This window comes from Festucalex cinctus, chromosome 13 (assembly GCF_051991245.1).
Source record: "Festucalex cinctus isolate MCC-2025b chromosome 13, RoL_Fcin_1.0, whole genome shotgun sequence".
NCBI lineage: Eukaryota > Metazoa > Chordata > Actinopteri > Syngnathiformes > Syngnathidae > Festucalex > Festucalex cinctus.
In genome coordinates, this window is record NC_135423.1 from 6,215,614 (window position 1) to 6,236,089 (window position 20,476).

General features: G+C 37.9%; 2 protein-coding genes across 14 annotated transcripts in view; one reads left to right on the top strand and one right to left on the bottom strand.

Annotated features, from left to right (window-relative positions):
- The window catches only part of ncam1b (neural cell adhesion molecule 1b), a 62,614-nt gene extending 61,121 nt beyond the window's left edge, over positions 1 to 1,493 (bottom strand). For 4 of the 10 annotated variants that reach the window (XM_077541581.1, XM_077541579.1, XM_077541578.1 and 1 more), the window contains exon 1: positions 1,130 to 1,493. In XM_077541581.1, the coding sequence (XP_077397707.1) occupies positions 1,130 to 1,181 (52 nt within the window). In that variant the 5' untranslated portion in view covers positions 1,182 to 1,493. The remainder of the gene's footprint in view (positions 1 to 1,129) is intronic. The other 6 variants (XM_077541583.1, XM_077541582.1, XM_077541580.1 and 3 more) reach the window with 3 other exon arrangements.
- A 2,311-nt stretch (positions 1,494 to 3,804) lies between these two features.
- Positions 3,805 to 20,476, top strand: part of cadm1b (cell adhesion molecule 1b) — a 203,960-nt gene continuing 187,288 nt past the window's right edge. For 3 of the 4 annotated variants that reach the window (XM_077541804.1, XM_077541807.1, XM_077541806.1), the window contains exon 1: positions 20,011 to 20,164. In XM_077541804.1, coding sequence (XP_077397930.1) covers positions 20,086 to 20,164 — 79 coding nt within the window. In that variant the 5' untranslated portion in view covers positions 20,011 to 20,085. Of the gene's footprint in view, positions 3,878 to 20,010; positions 20,165 to 20,476 lie in introns of those variants that run through there. The other variant, XM_077541805.1, reaches the window with a different exon arrangement.

Here is a 20,476-nt window from a genome sequence, read left to right on the forward strand (position 1 = left end):
CTCTTCTCACAAACACGCGAGGAGGAGCCACGGGCCAGGATTCACTCCCTCAGCATTTTCCCCGCCCGAGGAACACCCCCACTCTGCAAGACAGATTAAACGGCTATCCCACGCCAAACGGTGCGCCGCTCCATACCACGTACCTTCCCTCACATGTCAACTCTTTAATTATTTACTTTAAATGTCCGTGATGAGGTTATCACAAATATAATTTGACAAATTCCACCCCCACCCCCCACCCCCCCACCGACACCACTGCGCTTACATAACGACACATTTCACCAACTTAAAGGATCTCATTTCAAAGCCTTTATCGGGGAATCAGCTTACATAACAGATGATTCAGAGTAGGAGTTGGTGTGTGTGTGTTTATGTGGGTATGCATCAGTGTGCTGGAGAGCGAGCAAATGAAGCGACGCTCTCCCTGACAGACCCTTGATACAGCCCAGCATCGCCTGTCAAGGACTACCCCCCCCCCCCCCCCCCCACACACACACACACACACACCCACACCCCTTACTCCTCTAAACACTGCACCTGCTGTACACAATAACAGGTGCATTGCAAGTGTGTTATATGGGCCAGTATCTCTCTCTCTCTCTCTCTCTCTCTTCTCTCTCTGAGCGTGCTGAGGGGGAGCCCAGCATCACTCCCCATCCATAACAAACAGGTCCCACACAAGAGCAGTGGACGACAACAACAACACAGCAGTGTATGGAAGCCAACATAAATCCCCTTGACACGTTACCCCAACACATTATCCACACCCTCCCCTCTTTGCTACCCTCTGAGACTGCCCCTCCCCGCGCCCCTTGTGACCGACCACAATTTATGCCATGCAAAGTAATACAAAGTCAGCGTTAAAAAAAAAACAACAACAACAACAAAATGAGTTGGAGGTAGCATCATGGGGGCCAGGGTGGACAAGAGACAAGAAATAGGGCGCGGAGTAAGCTAATTAGCATGAGCCGCAGCACCTGCCTGACAGGGCGTCTTTGGGATGGGGGGGGGGGACGAGAAAGGGGGAAGACCCAAGGATGGCGACGGAGCGTCCTGCCCGCTACTACTGTACTACCACTGTTATTAGCGATGAATACACTTTACAGCGAGTTAATGAAAAGTCTCTTACCCGCACAGCCCACAAGAAGCAGGGCTACAAAGATGTCCCCGGACCGGGCCATGGCAAAGTGCCCCCCCACCCCACACCCCTTCCACTTGAGGCAAGCGCTCGAACGGTGAAACGACTCGTCGGGCTAGGCTCCTCTTCTCCCCCAGCGGCGGTTGTGTGAGTCGCCCTCGGATTTTGTGGCGGTGGCTCCAGTCCTCAGAAGGCGTTCATCCTAAAATGGAGACGCTCCGTGTGGCTCGTTCGGCGGTCAGCGAGAGAATGAAGGAGGAGCGCGAGTCGCTCTTTGATACTGGTGCACTGCTTGTGATGGGGATGATGATGAGCGCCACAGCGCCGTTCAAAGTGTGACTGACAAGCCGAGCCTGCTCACACGCCCGAATCAATGCGCGCGGCAGGGACGATGCACATCCCGTTAAATAGTGCACCTGTGACTTGACAAGAACGGACCCGTGGTGGGCCCGAAAATAGGTGCATACAATTTTCTCCAATAGTTATATTCAATTGTAGAGAGTAGCAGCTTTTATTTGTTCAAAAATCTCTCTAATTTGATTTTTTTTGTAGTATACTCTACTGTACTTTTATTTTACACAAGTAAATCCGAGCTCAAGATTGAATAATCGCAGCTACCAAATGCCAATATTTGAGAATTTTTAGGGTAACATTTTGTCTTTATTGACGTTAACAACCAACTGCATGTTTTTCCGAACGGTCTTGCCACAAATTTCACTCAGCCTGTATCACGAGGTATTTCAATTATGCTTCAGTCTGAACTCCAAAAAAGGTGCTGTAGGCTACTCTATTGTATCATGAGTAATCTAACTACATACATAAATAAAAAGATAAAAAGAAGAACATAGAGTCTAGTGAGTGAATGAGTAGGAGTGTATATAGCCATAGTTGTCTCTTTGTTCACTACAAATTAAAGTGAGTATAAAGAAATACAAGACTGTTTCTTGGGACTACAAATGAGTTACAAAATGAAACCGTGAAAGGGCAACTCAAGTGATGCAGCTTTATAACGACAGCCCAAGTACCGTATGATATTTAAAGTGTAATCAAATACTAATAATGAACATTTGCAATTGTTTTCTACACTCCTTTGTAATCTTCAGCTTTACAGATGTCTTATTTTTTTGTGCTAAAGCTACAGTGGTATCAGATTTTCTATTTCACCACACGGAATGACTTTTGCCCAATGGATGATATGATGCACGGGGGGGGAATATATTCAACTCGACTGCTTGCCAGGTGGAGTGCATAGGGCTCGTTCATGTCATGTCTGGGGTCATGCCAGGGTTGTTTGAGTACATGCTAAGTTGGGCTCACAACCGTGAGGTCAAGTGTCTGGTTTGTACAGATATAACAAGTGTCTGCTTTGAACTGACGTAACCATCGCATAACCATCATCCAGTGCCAACTAGTTTTAGGCTATGTGATATATATTTAGGCATCTAATGAATTTGCATATGGAAAACAGGGAATCAGACCGAGATACATGGACAGTAAATGCCCAAGCAGTAATATTATATCGGTACGCTGTATTAAATATAAAACACATAATGTTGGCTTCTTTGGGGTGCTGTTTTCCCTGTTTCCAATGCTGATGTCTGACTCGAGAACATAACATCTGATAAATGTACACACATAATTCATCAAATATTTACTCCGCCCTGTATATAAAATAATTGTCATAGTTTAGTGCACTGCATCTGTTGTAAGGCCCCAAGATTTCATGTGAACTACAAATTAAACCCAGCCAAAATCAACTTTGGAGGTTGTAAAAACTCATAAAAGATATATATTGGGGACGCAACCTTGACACGTGACTGTAATGGTGCTACTCACTACATCTGTACGCTCATCATGAATGCAGGCATATGAACCACTGTAAGCATGAAATGTGACATTCAAGGTTAGTGCTGGCAGCTTTTTTTGCTCAATTGTACAGGTTCTTTCATGAGGAGATCCTGTCTACAAAGCACAATAAATTGAAAATGAAAGAACTAAAACTAAATTAAAATTTATTGTCAAAATTAACACTGCTGAAGATAAAAATAAATAAATAAAAATTCCCAAACAGACCACAGCTTAGCATTATAGGCTACTTTCATGCCATAGCTATTGTTTAAAAAAAAAAAAAAAACAGATCACAGCTTGCCTTTGTAGGCTACTTTCATGCCATTGCTCTATTGTAAAAAAAAAAAAAAAAAATTAAATAAAAAAAAAAAATCCAAAACAGATCACAGCTTGGCTTTGTTGGCTACTTCCATGCCATAGCTATTGAAGAAAAAAAAAAGAAGAAGAAAACAATTTACAATATATCAACAGTGTACAACTTGAGTTGTATTTCCAGCTCCAATGACTGATGCCGGGTCCCGATGCAGCGTAGTCGGTGATGCAAGAGGAGAGAGGATGTTGTTTACTTGCTCTGCAGGGAACTTCTGTAGCATTTTGGTTTTTGCGAGGGTGCAGCTTGCCTTTGATTTGTGCCTTTGGCTGGCAGAGAGAAGCAATGAGCCAAAATTGAATGAAAGCCAGCACAAAAGCTGTGAGTCGAGTGAAAAGACATCACAGGGAAATCTTCCGTTCGGCATCCTTCCATCTCATGGCAATTCCCTTTTTTTTCCCCCCTTCATCCCAAAATTGTTTCAGATTGAAAATTCTACAGGGCGGAGGTGGTGGCTTGGTGGATTTGGGGCAATATGTGCAGTGATTTGACCAATGTTGTTTGAATCATGGGTGTGAAAGGTAAGAGGCAGCCGATGACTCATAAATGCCCTCCAAATATAGTCCACTGTAGTGTTTTTATTCAGTGTGCGGTGAAGCTGCAGAGCACACCATGTCGTTTGTTTTCAATTTCAGGTCACCTTGTTAGTGTTTTATTTATATCCACAAAAATTCATCTTGTGCTGAGACAGAAATAGAAAAGATTGAAGTTCAGGCTCATGTTTGTATTCTTACCTGAGATTCCCATTGTGAATATGTTGTGATATTGACACACAAATTAAAACTTAAATAATAAATAAATAAATAAATTTTGAGTGATGACATAATCTGTCTGTATAGACTGACACAGTAGATATACAGTTGTATTTTTTTCACGGAAAAAACTCAATCTTACAGTAAAAGATGAATCAAGATTAAACTATTATTTCAAGAAACGTCATGTTATGGGAATCGTCAGAATTTTAATGGAAATAAAGTTGCACTTTTCCAAGAAAAATGTAAAAAAAAAAAAAAAAAACAAGGAAAAAAGTTGTACTCGTAGCGAAGTACAGTAGCGAGATAGAAACACTGTCATAACAACACCAGTTATACAGACAAATTGTTGGCACATATCGTACAATAGTTGTAATGTATATGAGAAGTTATAATTGTATGAAAACAAACATATTTGATGTTACATGAAAATGGAATGCTACAAAAATAATCATACAAGAGAACTGTTTAATTTTGCATAGGAGAAAAAAAAGCCATAATTTTAATGTCAGTAATAATTTGAATAATTTTAAGAGAATAACTGTGTATTTTCCCCAGAAAATTCAGAATTTCACCCTGACTACCAGGGAAAAAAATAATTGTCCAATCATGTTTAATTTGATAGTCTCTTTGAAGTATCTGAAATACTGCAAAAGAAAAAAGTTTTTATTTTTAAGCTATGATGTGTCTACTACAGAGGACATTTTTTTTTTAAACTAAAATGCTAGGCTCAAATACAGTTAAAATAATTCAAACAATACTTTAATGTGTTCTTAAGAGTCTTATAGAACACATGCTAACAACTTTTAAAGCTAAAATTTGTTGAATAAAAGTGTGTTATACACTTTTCCTCTTCCCTAAAAAGTGCTTGAACTGAGGGAAGCCATTTTCTTTTATGATGCAATCAAAGGTAGCAAAGCCCCACCCCTTCACATTTGGTATCATTGGAAAGCTGAATGTCCTCTATAGAGCACAAAAGGATAATTCAATTGTATGCACTGGGTGGGAGATATTCAGGTTTAAAAAGGTCCACTACAGAGGACAAATTTGAATTGCTGGTAGTCAGGAGGTTACGGAAAATAATAAAATTTCAATTTTATTCTGGCACGATTACAATTATTTTCCTCAAAAGATTAGTGTTTTTCTGGAAAAAAGGATGAAATCATATTTTCCTATATCAAATATTCCAGATACTATCTTAGCCCTCAAACCACTCTATACTATACTATTTCCTTGTACACTTTAGTTCTATGGGCTATACCTCACATTATTTTGTGATTCTCTAATCTATATGATCTCTAATAGGAATATTATCCCATGCAGGAATCTCTGCCTGCACCACATCAGCAGCGTAGCAGACGGCATCATGGCCGAACGCATTAGTTTCCAGGTCATGGAAGAAATGGGAACGTGTCTAAGTCTCTCATATGCTTAGCGCAGTTTGACCAAGAAATGCATCCTTCTCCCTGCTGACTTTTCAACATTAAAGCTTTCATGGCATATTCCTAACTCGGAACATTACATCCACTGGAAACAGATGTGGAAAATAGCCGTCTTCCACTTAAAATTCGTTCATTGAATTGATTTCTCGTAACTTTGTGTGTGTACTGTCGCACAGGAGAGTCATTGTTGTGAGCACAAACATGCACACCATGGGCATCTTTGTGGCGCGTCAATATGACTATGTAGGCACACATATGGAGTCCGACTAAGGTCACATACAAGCACACACACTTGAGCTCTGTCGTATGAATATTCATTATGTAATGGTGTCCACTCATGCACCAGTAGACATGCACAGGCCATTCAACTAAGATTTACAACATGTGTCCGTTAGGTGTCATTGCAACGACTGTGCCATGTGAGTTAAATTCATGTAACTTGCTTATTTTAAGAGAAACAAATCATAATTTTAAAAGTAAAATTCATTATTTTAATCACATCTTGACTATTTAAAAAGGTTTTCTGTTTTTATATTATTGAAGAAATATTGTCATCTACAAAAAAATATTTCTTGTTCTAAAGTATTTATTATTACCTCTTGGTAATTTTAATATAATGAATAAACATTTAAATCATTTTTGTTTATCATATAAAATATGTGTGAAATGTGTATTATTATTATTATTATTATTATTATTATTATTATTATTATTATTATTATGTGACTGCTGCGAAGCAGTCACATATTAGTATCCATCCAGGAAAAGCGTTTATTATTATTATTATTATTATTATGTCTTATTCTTCACATTTTTTCAGACGAAATGCGGGTCGTACCGTAGAACGTACCGGCACAAGTGAGGTATCAAAAGATGCGTCTCGATTTGACTCGGCGGGGTACCATTTTTTTTCGGAATTTCGAGTTACCATGGCGACGCAATTCCCCAAAAAACCCCCCAAAAAGTCCCATAGGAATGAATGGAGAAGGGGAAAAAACCTCCACAAATTTAACACCTTTTTCGAAGCCACGCTGCGCGCACATACATTGACCGACCGAGACGATTTTTAGCTCATTTTGTTGCAATTTTTCCCATCTTTAGCTCTGTGTTGAAATTTTTTTTAAGAAATGTAAGCGCTCCCTCCTGTGCGGGTTCAAAGACAGGGTGTGAAATGAAGAAAAAGAGGCTCTTTCCATTAGTGTGTATTGCGTTTGCTAGAGTGGAGCAATCAGCGCTAGAGTGGAGAGACAAAAAAAATTCTTTCCAAAAATTTCACTTCAACTCGTCACCGTGGCCACAATATTTGCTCAGTAAACATCAAATTTGGATATTTTGTAGTCACAAGGGTCTTCTTTCTGACAAACCCACTTTTGTGCGGCAAAGGTGTCATTTAGTACCTTTTATTTGACTTGAAGCGAGGGGAAGTCGCACTTTTTCGCCCATTGAGCCCCATGTTATTTTCGCCGCCTTTTTTTGTCATTTTTTTTCAAAGTCACACGTTTTCAACCTGCTCTAATTTGGTCATTTTTTATCCGATTTAAAAGATGAGAACATGCTTGCGTTCCCCAAAGCCTTGCCGTTCTAACGGGGCATTTCTGAAATCTGTATCTTAAACCGTTCAGTCGTGAGAGCCTTTTGTTCGAGGTGTGCGCTTTCTCATAGAACTCAATTGAAGCAAGCAAAATGTTCGCCCACCTGGTACTTAGGAAATGTGTGTGCGTGAATGCGCATATTTGTTAAAGTGACAGTAACCCATTTTCAGTTTAGTGATTATGGCTTAACTTCCACATTTCTTGATCAATTAAAACCATTCGAATTTTAAACTCTTCAGATCATTCCCTATTTTCGCTTAATAAAAAAAAATCAAAGCACAATATAATATTTTTGTTTATGAAATGTAATGTAATGAACTGCTATTTAAATGGTGCTTTTTGAGCTATTCTGCCCACTCTCTCACTTCTGCACAGCAACTGCCTCAGCCAATCAGAGCTGCTTGTTGTCATCCACGCCTGGAATTTCCCCACCACCGCCCACACACAGTGGCGGCCATCTTGGCCAGGGATTCTCACATTACTGTCCATACAGAGCGGCGGCCATCTTGGCCAGGGATTCTCACACTACTGTCCATACAGAGCGGCGGCCATCTTGGCCAGGGATTCTCACACTACTGCCCATACAGAGCGGCGGCCATCTTGGACAGGGATTCTCACACTACTGCCCACACAGAGTGGCGGCCATCTTGGCCAATTGTTGAGGTGCACCCAGGATTCTCGGCCTCTGCCCACATGGAGCGGCGGCCATTTTGGTCAATTGATTAGCTAGGCCAGGGACTTCAGCACCACTGCACACACACAGAGTGGCGGCCATCTTGTCCAATTGTTGAGGTGCACCCAGGATTCTCGGCCCCTGAGTGGCGGCCATCTTGGCCAATTGAGTAGGTATGACAGGGATTGACCTAATTTCAACAGGAAGTGACCCAGACAGACCTAAATTCAACAGGAAGTGACTTAATTTCAGTAGGAAATGACCTAAAAATGACCTGATATCAACAGGAAGTGACTTAATTTGAACAGGAAGTGACCTAATTTCAACAGGAAGTGACCCAGGACTGACCTAAAATCTACAGGAAGTGACCCGATTTCAACAGGAAGTGACCTAATATCAACAGGAAGTGACCCGACTTCAACAGGAAGTGACCTGTTTCACCAGGAAGTGAGCATGCTAGTGCTAAGTTAGCATGCTAATGTTAGCTGAGCATGCTAATGTTACGTTAGCATGCTAATGCTACGTTAGCATGCTAATGTTACGTTAGCATGCTAATGCTAATGCTACGTTAGCATGCTAATGTTACGTTAGCATGCTAATGCTAAGTTTTTTTTTTATTTAGTTTTTTTTTATTTATTTTTTTATTTTTATTTTTTTTTATTTTTTTTTTTCTTTTTTTTTTTTTTTTTTTAATTTTTTTTTTTTTCCTAATGCTAAGTTTGGCATGCTAATGCTACATTAGCATGCTAATGCTAAGTTAGCATGTTAATGCTAATGCTACGTTAGCATGCTAATGTTACGTTAGCATGCTAATGCTAAGTTTTTTTTTTATTTATTTATTTTTTTTTATTTTTTTTTTATTTTTTTTTATTTTTTTTATTTATTTATTTTTTTCTTTTTTTTTTTTTTTTAATTTTTTTTTTTTCCTAATGCTAAGTTTAGCATGCTAATGCTACGTTAGCATGCTAATGCTAAGTTACCATGTTAATGCTAATGCTAAGTTAGCATGCTAATGCTAAGTTAGCATGCTAATGCTAATGTTAGCTTAGCATGCTAATGCTCATGCTAAGTTAGCACGCTAATGCTAATGTTAGCTTAGCATGCTAATCCTCCTGCAAAGTTAACGTGTAGGAAGTGACCCAGAGTGCATTCGGCTTTCCGCCTTGCAAGAGTCAGCAGTCACATCCAAAATTTCCACGGGAAATTTTTTTTTTCTAGTTATTATTACTGTTCTTATTGAATTGAAAACGCCATGCATGTTTTAACAATATTTTGGTATCTGCTGCCACCAAGTGTAAAGAAAAAAAAATGATGAAGGCAGCTCCGAAAGAACACAAAGCATGACGTCATTAGCCTCTATGTACGTAATGTGCAATTTCTGCCACGTGGGGGCGACATAACCACATTCAACGAAGTGATGTAATGCGCTCCAAAGGTGGTTTTTATTTTTTTTACATTGAGTCGGTCTAACCTTATGTATGGATAAATGTATATTTCATGTATCATTGTGCCACGATATTATCTAATATTAAATACTAGACCAAAGTGTACATAAAAAATGAAAATGATAAGTGTGTGTGTGTGTGTGTGTGTTTTTAAATTATGACTAAATTCCTTTGTATTGCACATAAAAATGGATGTAAAAATACACCTGATTTGTTAGGTGTCCGTTCAATTAATACCACAAAGTACTTGGATTAACTGCTTATACAGTACATTAAACTTGAACTGAAATTACACCTGAACTGTACTTGGACAATGAATCTTTCACCACTCGAGGGAGCTCGCATGACACTACCACACTGAGAATTAGCCTGACTGACAAGAACGTTGACAAACTTGACAATGTCATGATGCACCTGTACGAATTTTACATTTTATGTATAAAAGTAAAGCATGAACGAAGGTAAACTTATAGTACTGTAGACAAAAACAAACAAACAAAAAAAACAGGTAGCAGCTTATAAAAAACAAAACAAAACAGGTAACAGCTTATCTTGTATCATGTATTTTATTTATTTATTTATTTATTTATTTATTATTTAGGGAAAAACGTGGAACATTTGTTAGCGGCTATGTATTCAAAGGGTTTTTAAGTTATTTATATATACACACACACAATACTTTTTTTGGTAATAGTTAATGCAATATGATTGCTGTACTTTCCAGATGCATTACCTTAGCATTAGCATTAGCTTAGTATGCTAAGTTTGAATAGGATTAGCATTAGCTTAGCATGTTAACATATCACATTAATTTAGCATTAGCTTAGCATTAGCTTATGATGCTAACTTAGCATGCTAACTTAGCATGCTAACTTAGCAGTAGCATTAGCTTAGCATGCTAACTTAGCATTAGCTTAGCATTAGCTTAACATTATCATTAGCTTACCATGCTGACTTAGCATTAGCGGACTGATTCATTTTGTACGACAAATCTTACATAAGACTAACAACTGCCACTTCATGGTTTATAAACAGAAAAATGTTTCACACATACTTGAGAAATCTACACCACGCACAAAAGTAAGGCCATTTTTTTGTTGCATGCAAAGAGCAACTATAAGTACTATAAGAGCTTTCTGGAGGAAAAAGAATGACTGCTTTGAAGGTTGTGGATGAATTAGAAGGGAAAAACTAGCTACTTTTTTTTTTTACCTCATTAAAAAATTCAGGTGTATGTGACTCTTGAAATAAAAAAATAAAAAAAATAATTTGTTGTGCCTATTGCTGTATTTTTAATTTGTAGATGAAGCCATTATTTGAACTAAAAGGGTTATCGTGACAATGACAATGAAACAAAAGCTTCTTTAATTTCGGATCAATTTTAGCGGTTAGCGTGGCTGCCGTGACCCCTTTCACTTTCCATAGCGCTGCTCATTTAGTCACATTCCAGCGATAATGATCCTTGTAAATCACAGAGATGGGATCATACAGTGTTGCCACAGTTACCTTGGAAAAGTAACTTTCTGATTACTTGTTTTGACAGTAACAAGTTACTTAATTAGTTACTGTCAGCAGACACTGACAACTCCGCTTAACCTAAAAAAAATGTTTTTTGCTAATACTTTTGTGGAAGTGCATTTTTTTATAGTAATGTATAGAGAACGTTTTTATTCAAATAAAGATACTTTTCGACTTTAACATTATTAAATTATAAAATTGTTTTTGCGTAATATTACGAGCCCTTCTTACGACAAACGGTGCATTCTTCTGCTGTCATATCACATAAATTACACACTGTAAAATGCCCCTTATGTTACGCACCACCCGCACCCCACTTCTCAATTTTTGACAGAGAAGGAGCAGGATTGAAGAAATATGTATGCACTCTAATTAATGAAACTGTCTTGACGGCTGGGCTGTCTCTACGCGCTCACCTGGCCCATTAACTTTCAATCCAATACTTCGTCACACTGTTTCTCAACAGTTTAAAACACTCATGACTTCTCAATTAATTATTGTGACAATTCTTGAAAATGGATTGCCCCTATCAAACCATTAAATTAACTTTTTTTTTTTTTTTTTTAAACAAATACGAACCAAAAAAACAACAACACAAAAACAAAACAAGACTTGTCTCACCTCATGAGTAGCAAACACGCACGCAGAAGTGACTGGCAGCGCTATGCAAGCTTCTTGTTCATAAATTCTATGATTAATACACACTGCTTATAATCTGTGAAAGCATCCTGGCGTGAAGGATGAGGATTATATTTTTTTTTTTTCATCTCACAAACTAATTGAAAAGGGTCGGCATGGTGCCGCTATCGCTCACGTCCTCAGCTGAGTTATTGCCAGGCTGAGATATGACTGACAGGGGAAAGGGGAGCAGGACAAAAAAAAAGAAAGGGGGAAAAAAAAAAAAGGAAAAGATTTAATGAACAAGCGTGTGACTGTTGAATAGGCAGGTGCTGGACTGGGCACCTGCGCACGTTTTAATAAAGATATCTGATATTAGTCAGTATTCATTTGTCCAGATAACACCTGCAGTGTGTTCCTCCTTTTTGTGCAGTGATATCTGGACACTAATGACACATGAGAGGTATTCATTGAACAACATGTTTATTATTGCGGCTGTAGTGGTAATGAGGCAATGAGAGAGGTTTGGCCCATGAATTCTTTTTTTTTTTCCTTCTTTTTTTTAACGTGGGAAAAATTAAAGCACTCGATTTGAATAGATAATTGCAATCTTGATTAAAGGTATAATTTATTAATTTGTCCATTAGTTGATTTAATTGTTAAATATAACCTGAAATGTAAATCATTTATGATGGGAAAACAATTATCATCATCATCATATAATTATATTTTTTATTTTTTATTCAAATAGTTTTTATTATTTGAATCTTACATAACTCATTTTATTTGCTGCAATTGTAGTATGTTGAATTAATTAAATGATGAAGTTATATCTAAATCATAAATACGCAACATTCATGCAAATATTAATCGTATTCAAAAATATAGTATCAATAAAATATGTTAAAAATCTACCAAAATGTGTAAATTTGTCCATAAAGTTAAAAATGTAAAAATATTAATATATGTAAATAAAAATATCACAGCATGAATTCAATTTAATTGTTTCAATTATAAAAATTTTAATTATATTTTGTGAGTTAATTATTTACATTTAATTACCTATTTAATTGGCTTTATATTTTCATTTTAGCACAACTTTTTAGTAGTAGTGATATATATATATATATATATATATATATATATATATATATATATATATATATATGTATATATATATATATATATATATATATAAAATACTTAGTTGAATTGCCCAACTTGAAATTTATTAAGTTTGTTACCTTGAAATGCTGAATTCACCCAACATTTTTATTTTTATTTTTTTAATCGTGTAGGTGACAATGGTTATGCTTGTTGTTGTTGTTAGTATTCATCAGTTTCTTATAGCAGGCAGCACAGTGTGCGTGTATACATATATAATCATATAAAAATCCATTCTAAATATGAACAACCTTTGGAAGTTTTGGGACATTTTCCCAGACACTCGACAAGACATGGTGGCCTCCCGGCGGGTGCCTTTCATCTGGATTTTAGGAGATGAAAGCTTAGTTTATGCAAGCATTTTTTGCCTCTAATTAATATGCAAATGTGTCCCGTTCCATGGGGAATTTAATACTATTTAGAGGAATTCTGGTTCTGTCCTCATACGCGCTGTCTGAAGATGCACTCGGTCTCTTCAACATCACTACCCATGATGCTTTTCAACGTGTTCTTGGGCCCGTCGTGCAAACAGACGGTGCTGTCAGTGAGATGTCAGAAAATCGCTAATTATTTCTCTAACGCGCGGCCGTAACACTTGAGGTTGAATACTTTTTCAGCACTCTTGGAGTTGTCGTATTTTTAGAAAAGCCATAGAAAGCGCTGACAGATTCATAATATTAGGTACATCCATATAAGCAAATGAGTTATAAATCAATGTATATATTTTTTTTGTTTTTATTATACTGAAAGTAAAGCTAAATGCTAATCTGGTTACATTACAAATTAAATGCTACTATCACCTCTTTTATATTTAGAGTCAATTGGTCTTTTTTTTTTTTCTTTTTTTTCTTCCCAGAGCTCAGTATTATTCTTTCGATAGTCTTATCGATTAATCATTTCTTTTTGTGCCGCTATTATTATTATTATTATTATTATTATTTTATTATTATTATTAGAATTTCAAACGTAGCAAACTGTGAACACCTGGTGGAGGTGTTTGGAGGAAATATTGTATTTGATGCAGCACTACACTGCAGGATACGTTTTATGATACTTAATGCAAATGGACCACATTTAAACAGGACTGATGATATTGAAGAGAGTTATACTTGACTTGATTTTTGTTAAAGTGGCGCGTATGAGGCGGAGATTGTAGTTTATAGAATTAGATGGATCACTTGAAGCAAATACAGTAATACACGTGGCGGAGGCAACGGGTTGATAACAGTCCTGATGATCACCAAATGGCTTCAAGGGGCCTAAAAAAAAATGCAAAGTGGGAGTCCTAGAACGTTCTAATGTGCAGTGAAAATAGGAAAAGTGAACAGGAGATTCAAAATGTGTATTTGTGCAATAGAGAGGAAAAATGCAATTCTTTCTGTCACAAATTTGCAAATAATTTAACGGAGGTTCTCCTGCACCAACTATGCAGGCAGGTACCGTACCTGCTGCTGGTGCACGTGCTTCGCACATCAAAGGCATCAAGAATTGATGACCTATGGTGTTATTTTTGGGATATCATTTCCTGTAATCTTTCACCAATGTGGTTGAGATGGGGTGGGTTGGGGATATCGTGAGTGGGAGGGATTTTATAAAAGCTACTTCACTGTATTGTGTACAAAAAAATATTAAACTTTTATTTTTGGCACATTATTTATTCCATCAAATGAGTGTACAACACGTATTATACATGATATAAACAGTGGCAGAGAAATTAAGTACAAGTTATATCATTTGTGAGGTTTTTTTTTCTGAAAACAAACATATGCATGTAAAATAGATTATATTCTTCTTTTGAAATTACTATTATAATTAATCTAATTATAATTTATCATTTTTTCATAAAATTATTCTTCACAATAAATAAAACAACCAACTATATAGATAAATGTTCTTCTTCTCTCATTCATCTCATTCGTCTGACCATGTGGAGCACATGGAGACCGCCAACAGGCCACTGGTGTAACTGCAGGCCATCAACAGAATGACTGTGACAGTTTGGACACAGAGGATGCTGTGCAGGATTTAGTTTGTTAAATAAGTCAAGTCAAGTCATCTTTATTTATATAGCGCTTTCAAACAGGTATATTTCAATTAGATACGATAAATTTAAAATCGATTTAGGTATTTGTTTATTGTTATATGTCTTACCTTTGATCTACAGCAATTTATTACAGTTGAGTTGTTTTTTGGTCTGTTCTAAAAATAGTCATGAACTACATAATTACCAGTGACTGTAATGCCGCCTACCTGATTTTGGGTTCGCGTAGCCATAATGGACTACAAAAAAGCATTTTGAACGGTTGCTATAGCCCACTGAAAAACTGCATCCAAATCAGACTGGATTAAGTCGATAACATCGTCATTACGACTACAATAACCGGAAATTTTGGAAAGATCTTCACACAAAGAAAAGCGAAAAGCGTTTGTCATCAGCGAATCTAAATCATTGATAAAGGTAAGAAAAACCTTATGGCTGAGTACGGATCCTTGAGGTACACCAGCATCTTTTAAGCACCGTATTAATGTTCAAACCATAAATTATTTTACAGGAGCTTACAATACTAAGTTAGTATGTTTTTTCATTTATTTATTTATTTATTTGTTTATTTATTTAGGCAAATTGCGCAAAATTATGAGAACCAATGGTACATGCTTACTGAGCAAGAGTCTCCTGAAATTTTTGGAGGTGCCCTACTATATTTGTCTGTTGTAAATTGTACACACCATTCATCCTGCTTATTACCTTCTAATGTTTGTGCATGGAGGGTGGGTATTGGTTGGTGAGGGTGTGGGGGGGGGGGTCACTTGCAAGGCTCTGATTCAATTATTCTTCCCTTCACAACAGGAGCAAAACATTTTCATGGTGAACGGTTTTTGCCTAAATAGATTAGCATCTCAAATAATTCAATTTCCGCTAATTTGATTGATTCCCTTAGCAAGAGGAGGGGCGGCGAGCGGGGTGGAATGGGGAAGAAATCTTAATTTAAAACCATTGCATTTCTAATCAAACATTAAAACCAAGAAATAGACCCGGGCGAGAGAAAAATCTTTTCTTGCCACTTTTCACACTAATTGAAAAAGCAAATGCTGACGGGAGTTCATATCAAATAGCCGCGAGTGTGCGTCATGCTGCCGAAGCAAAACACAAGAAAAACAATGTGATGTAATTATTGATGGCCGTCCAATCGGACCGCACGGGAAGGCGGGACTTTGTTAGAACACGTATGTGCTTGAATGTGCTGCCCGCAGGCCTATATGTGAAAATATAGCCCAGGAACGATGGGACATTGTGATTTTCTAGGAAGGTGGAAATGATCATTTGAAAATGTAAACACTTTGGAATATTTATAAAACCTTGATTTTACTCTATCTGCCTATATTTGGTGAACGGGCAGCAGTGCGTACAAACTGAACTATCGACTGATATCAACACTGGTATCAATATTATCAATATTTAGATCGAGCCATCCACCACTTATGCTCATCTTCAGCTAGTTTGCAGGCTACTCAGCCATCCTCTGCTCCTCCCCCCCCCCAAACGTGTATGAGTATCTGTGCCAGATGAAGCCGTTCAGTCATCTGATCCATTCCTATCCATTATTCATCCTGCTGGGTCCAGGAACGCTATTCCTATTCTGTTCCATTTTGTAACAGCAATTTCAAAAAAGTTATCCAGGAGAACAAAAGCAAATTGTCACACTAAAAGGCCTGAAGGGAAGGGAAGGGGGAGTTTTGACCGGCAGCCTGGTGCTCAGCAATAGCCTACTTTGTAGCAGCCTGGCTTGCCCTGATTTTTCTTTTTACTTGAACTCCATACATTCGAATAAGGATACCTGCACTTTGTACTCTTTAGTTTGTCTTTACTGTATACATTTATGCAACATCCACCAATGATGACTCGATGTCAAAAAGTACACCGCGGTTAAGATCTTGCTTGACTGATTGAGTGATCGGTTGGAGAAACGTGAACCAGGGAGCATTATCGACGACGACGCACACATTCGGGGGATCAAGTTTTCCCCATCCATGGCATTATTTAAGAGAATTGTTTGATGTTGTCGGCTACGAGAATGATTCGTGCCCACGTGTTATCTTGTGGCAGCCTAAAACTGGCCAGTTTCTGGCATTCAAAAATTCTCCATGTAATCTGAAAAGAAATATACAATGGTCTATTTTTTTTTTTTCGTTTTTTTATGTTTTTTTTTTTTTTTTTAATCATTAGTCAATTTATATATTTTTTGTTGGGCAGTTCACAACTTTAGAAAATGAGAACATGTTGTTTTGATAGCATAAAATTAAAGCCAACACATGCTAGTTCGAACATGCAGCATGATGTGTGATTTTTTTTTTCCTTTTTTTTTCTTTTTTTTTCCCAGTTTGGGCATAATGTAATAAAATGTAGCAGAATAAGAAAATGCTGAGGACTTATTGCAAGCAAACGAACATTTGCTTATGTGATATTTGCATCAATAGATGTGCAGTATATACAGTATATGTCGTTTGATACACTTATTATATATGTTTTTTTTTTTTTTTTTAAATGAATTCACTGTCGGGCAGCACTATGTGTGAGTGGTTAGCACGTCCGCCTTCCAGTTCTGAGGACTCAGGTTTGAGTCCAGGCTCCGGCCTTCCTGGGTGGAGTTTGCATGTTCTCCCCGTGCCCGCGTGGGTCTTCTCCGGGTACTCCGGTCTCCTCCTACATTCCAAAGACATGCATGGCAGGTTAATTGGGTGCTCCGAATTGACCCTAGGTATGCTTGTGTGTGGATGCGTGTTAAGTCTCTGTGTGCCCTGTGATTGGCTGGCAACCAGTCCAGGGTGTAACCCGCCTACTGTCCAAATCCAGCTGGGATAGGCTCCAACACCCCCCGCTACCCTTGTGAGGAATAAGCGGTCAAGAAAATGGATGGATGGATGGATGGATGGATGGATTTCATTGTCCACAAGAAGTTTGACATAACAGTGTCCACCCTGTCACCATTGGGTAATTGCCCGTTTAAGAAACTCTGATGCTTTCTGTCATCATTTTGTCTTTCTCCACTGTAGGCTAAAACAACTGATAGTTGCAGAATATATATTTACAACTTATTTCCTCATTTCCATCAGATCTTAACTCATTCACTGCCTTTGACAAGTATACTTGTCAATTGTATTTTTTAGAGCGGTGCTAAATGGGGGCGAATCTGAGCATGCTCCACTGTAAATATCAAACTTGGAAACAACTTTACTGATGCCCAACCACCGGTAGATGACATCATTGCCCCATTTTATAGGAAATAAACACAGTTTCAGAGTCCATGGGAGAAATGGCTGTATTTTGGCAAACCTACATTTTTCTGCTGTCAATTATAAAAGAACGGGACGGGACAAAAAGTAGGGAGTCTATTCTGTTATTTGGTAGATTCGGTTTATATATAATTATTGAATGTAATATCACGTGAGTATTGGAAATGTAAAAATTTTCTATAATGACTGGCAGTGAATGAGTTTTAATAGGTGGATGTTGTCAAGCTCAATATGTCCATTCTGTCATTGTGAAATGTGATGGCTAAACATTTCGGAAATCAGAAATACATTGGTAAAAATCATCTTGCTAACTGATGCTAACTTTAGCCAAAAATGTCCACCATGTCAACAAACTCGCATGTTGTCCGATTTGAGTTAAAAACTTGAACAATGTGCTTGAGCATTTTTTCATTGTGACAAGTTATAGCAAAACTGTATATAATTGATCGTTGTTGTTTTTTTCCAGTTCCTCAGCACATTTCAAAGTTTGTACTCGTTACTTTTACGCTACTTCTCATTTTACACAAATACCCACTTCTACTCAAATGCACAAGTATGTGAGTACTTTGCCCCCTTTGGCGGTATGCGCGTGTGTGCAATGTTAAAAACACCTTGTGGAGACATTGAGTGTATGAGTGGCAGGCAGAACCGGCAACTGGCAAGCTGCCACAGATAATAACATCTGAAATAAATTTGATGTTCGCAATTCAATCTGTATGGAGAGAGAGAGGGAAAGGGAGAGAGAAGAGAGCGAGCAGTGAACTTGTAAATGCTATCTGCTCATCCATGGAATGAGGACTGACACGGCGGGCCCCGCCGAATAGATTGCGCAATTAGCGGCCTTTTGTGGCGTTTGGATGCGTGGAGATCGTCACGCTCCCCCAACATTTCCAATTCCCAGCGTGCTAACTTTTATGAAAAGAAGACACATTGTGTTAATTATTCTCTTGGAGTTTGTTGGTGCGATTCTCCTGTGATCCGAGCAAGACTCTGTTTTATGTGGGAACTGCAGCAGAGGTGCGTTTTGAAAGTGTAATACTCAAGTAAAAGACAGGGGGCAGTCTGTAGTTACATTGAGCGTGACAGGTGACCATTCAAACGTCCTCATTTCCCGCCATATTTCCATTTTCACGGTTCACTTCTTTTCTTTTGAATAAAATAGCATGTTGTCTTTAATGCTAGACCACCAGTCACTTGATTAGGTACACGCAAATATTATTGATAGAAATGCTCAGTTTTGATTGACACTGTCATGTGTTGCTATTACAGTACCACATTCATTATTGTGGGTGTGGAGCTGCACTGAATCATTTTCAGAGGAGTTTCAAATATATTTGATTATTTAGGTTGCATATTAGAAATATAGTAGTATTATGTTAGTCAGTATGATAGACTTGTGTACAGTATGTAGTATACAGTCAGGCGGCGACATCTGTGGCACAGGCGAACAAGCTTGATTTTTTTTTTTTTCTGCCATGTTTGAATAAGTGCAATTGCACATCCACTACATTAGGTGGCAGTGGTGCTCTCATTTAATTTTGTTTTTAAATTTCAGAAAAATTAATGGACTTCAGACACACAGACTTAAAAAAAAAATGTTAATAAAGTTGTAAGTTAATTATAATTCTTGTTTTTTTATTGTTAAGGATCCAATGTTTTGCAGAGGTGTACTTGTCACAATGATACTATTTTGAGTTGTTGCGGGAGGGCGCAAAATGTTTTCTTCTTCCAGAGGGGCTGTAATATGCATATATATGCATACTGTATTATGTAAATATATTTTTCACAACACGCATACAACACAAAAAGCTTATGTCATAAAACAATGTAAGAAGTATAAAAAAATATATATATATGTAACACTACTGGGATTTTCCAATCATTATTATAATGTATTAACAATGAACTCCAAAATATTATTTAATAATTAAAAAAAAAAAAGAAAAAATATATCCTACACATTCCGTAACTAACAGCTTTAAATTACATATCTATTTGAATTTAGCATTTGCTGTAATCACAAGAGTAGGTGTGCAATGCTTGCCTCTTTACAACATAATGCAGAATGCTTGATGATGGCACACTCAACGTTTGATCCCTCCTCCTCCTCCTCCCTACCGCCCGTCCCCTCCTCTCTCCCTCCCCTCCTTCTCTTCTCCTCATGGGTGCACATTTCCATCCCGTGGCCCTCTCTAGGTGATCTAACACCGTCAGTCTCCAGCAGGTGTCCAACATGGCGAGCACGGCAAGCGGATCTCACGCGCTCCCCCTCTCTCTTCTTGTCGTGATTTCTATGGCCTTCTTCCACAAAGGTAAGTCATCGTGCATTTGTAATCGCAATGTTTACCATGCAGCTCTTAAAAAAAATAAAAAAAAAGTCGGAGGGTTGCTTTGCAAGAGCGCAAATGGGGGTGTTGGCACAAGTTGTTCGCGCGCAGCGATGGCGCGCGACAGTCCTCTGTCTTTTTTAGCGTCTTTCTCGTTCGCACCCTTCCACGCCGAGATCGGAGTGCGCGACGATCGAACAACGCTTGTCACGCCTCATGCCGCATCCCGGCTGTCAATCCGGCGTCGCTTTTTAAGGGTGTCGTCATGTAGTTAACGACGCGATGTGGTGTCGAGCG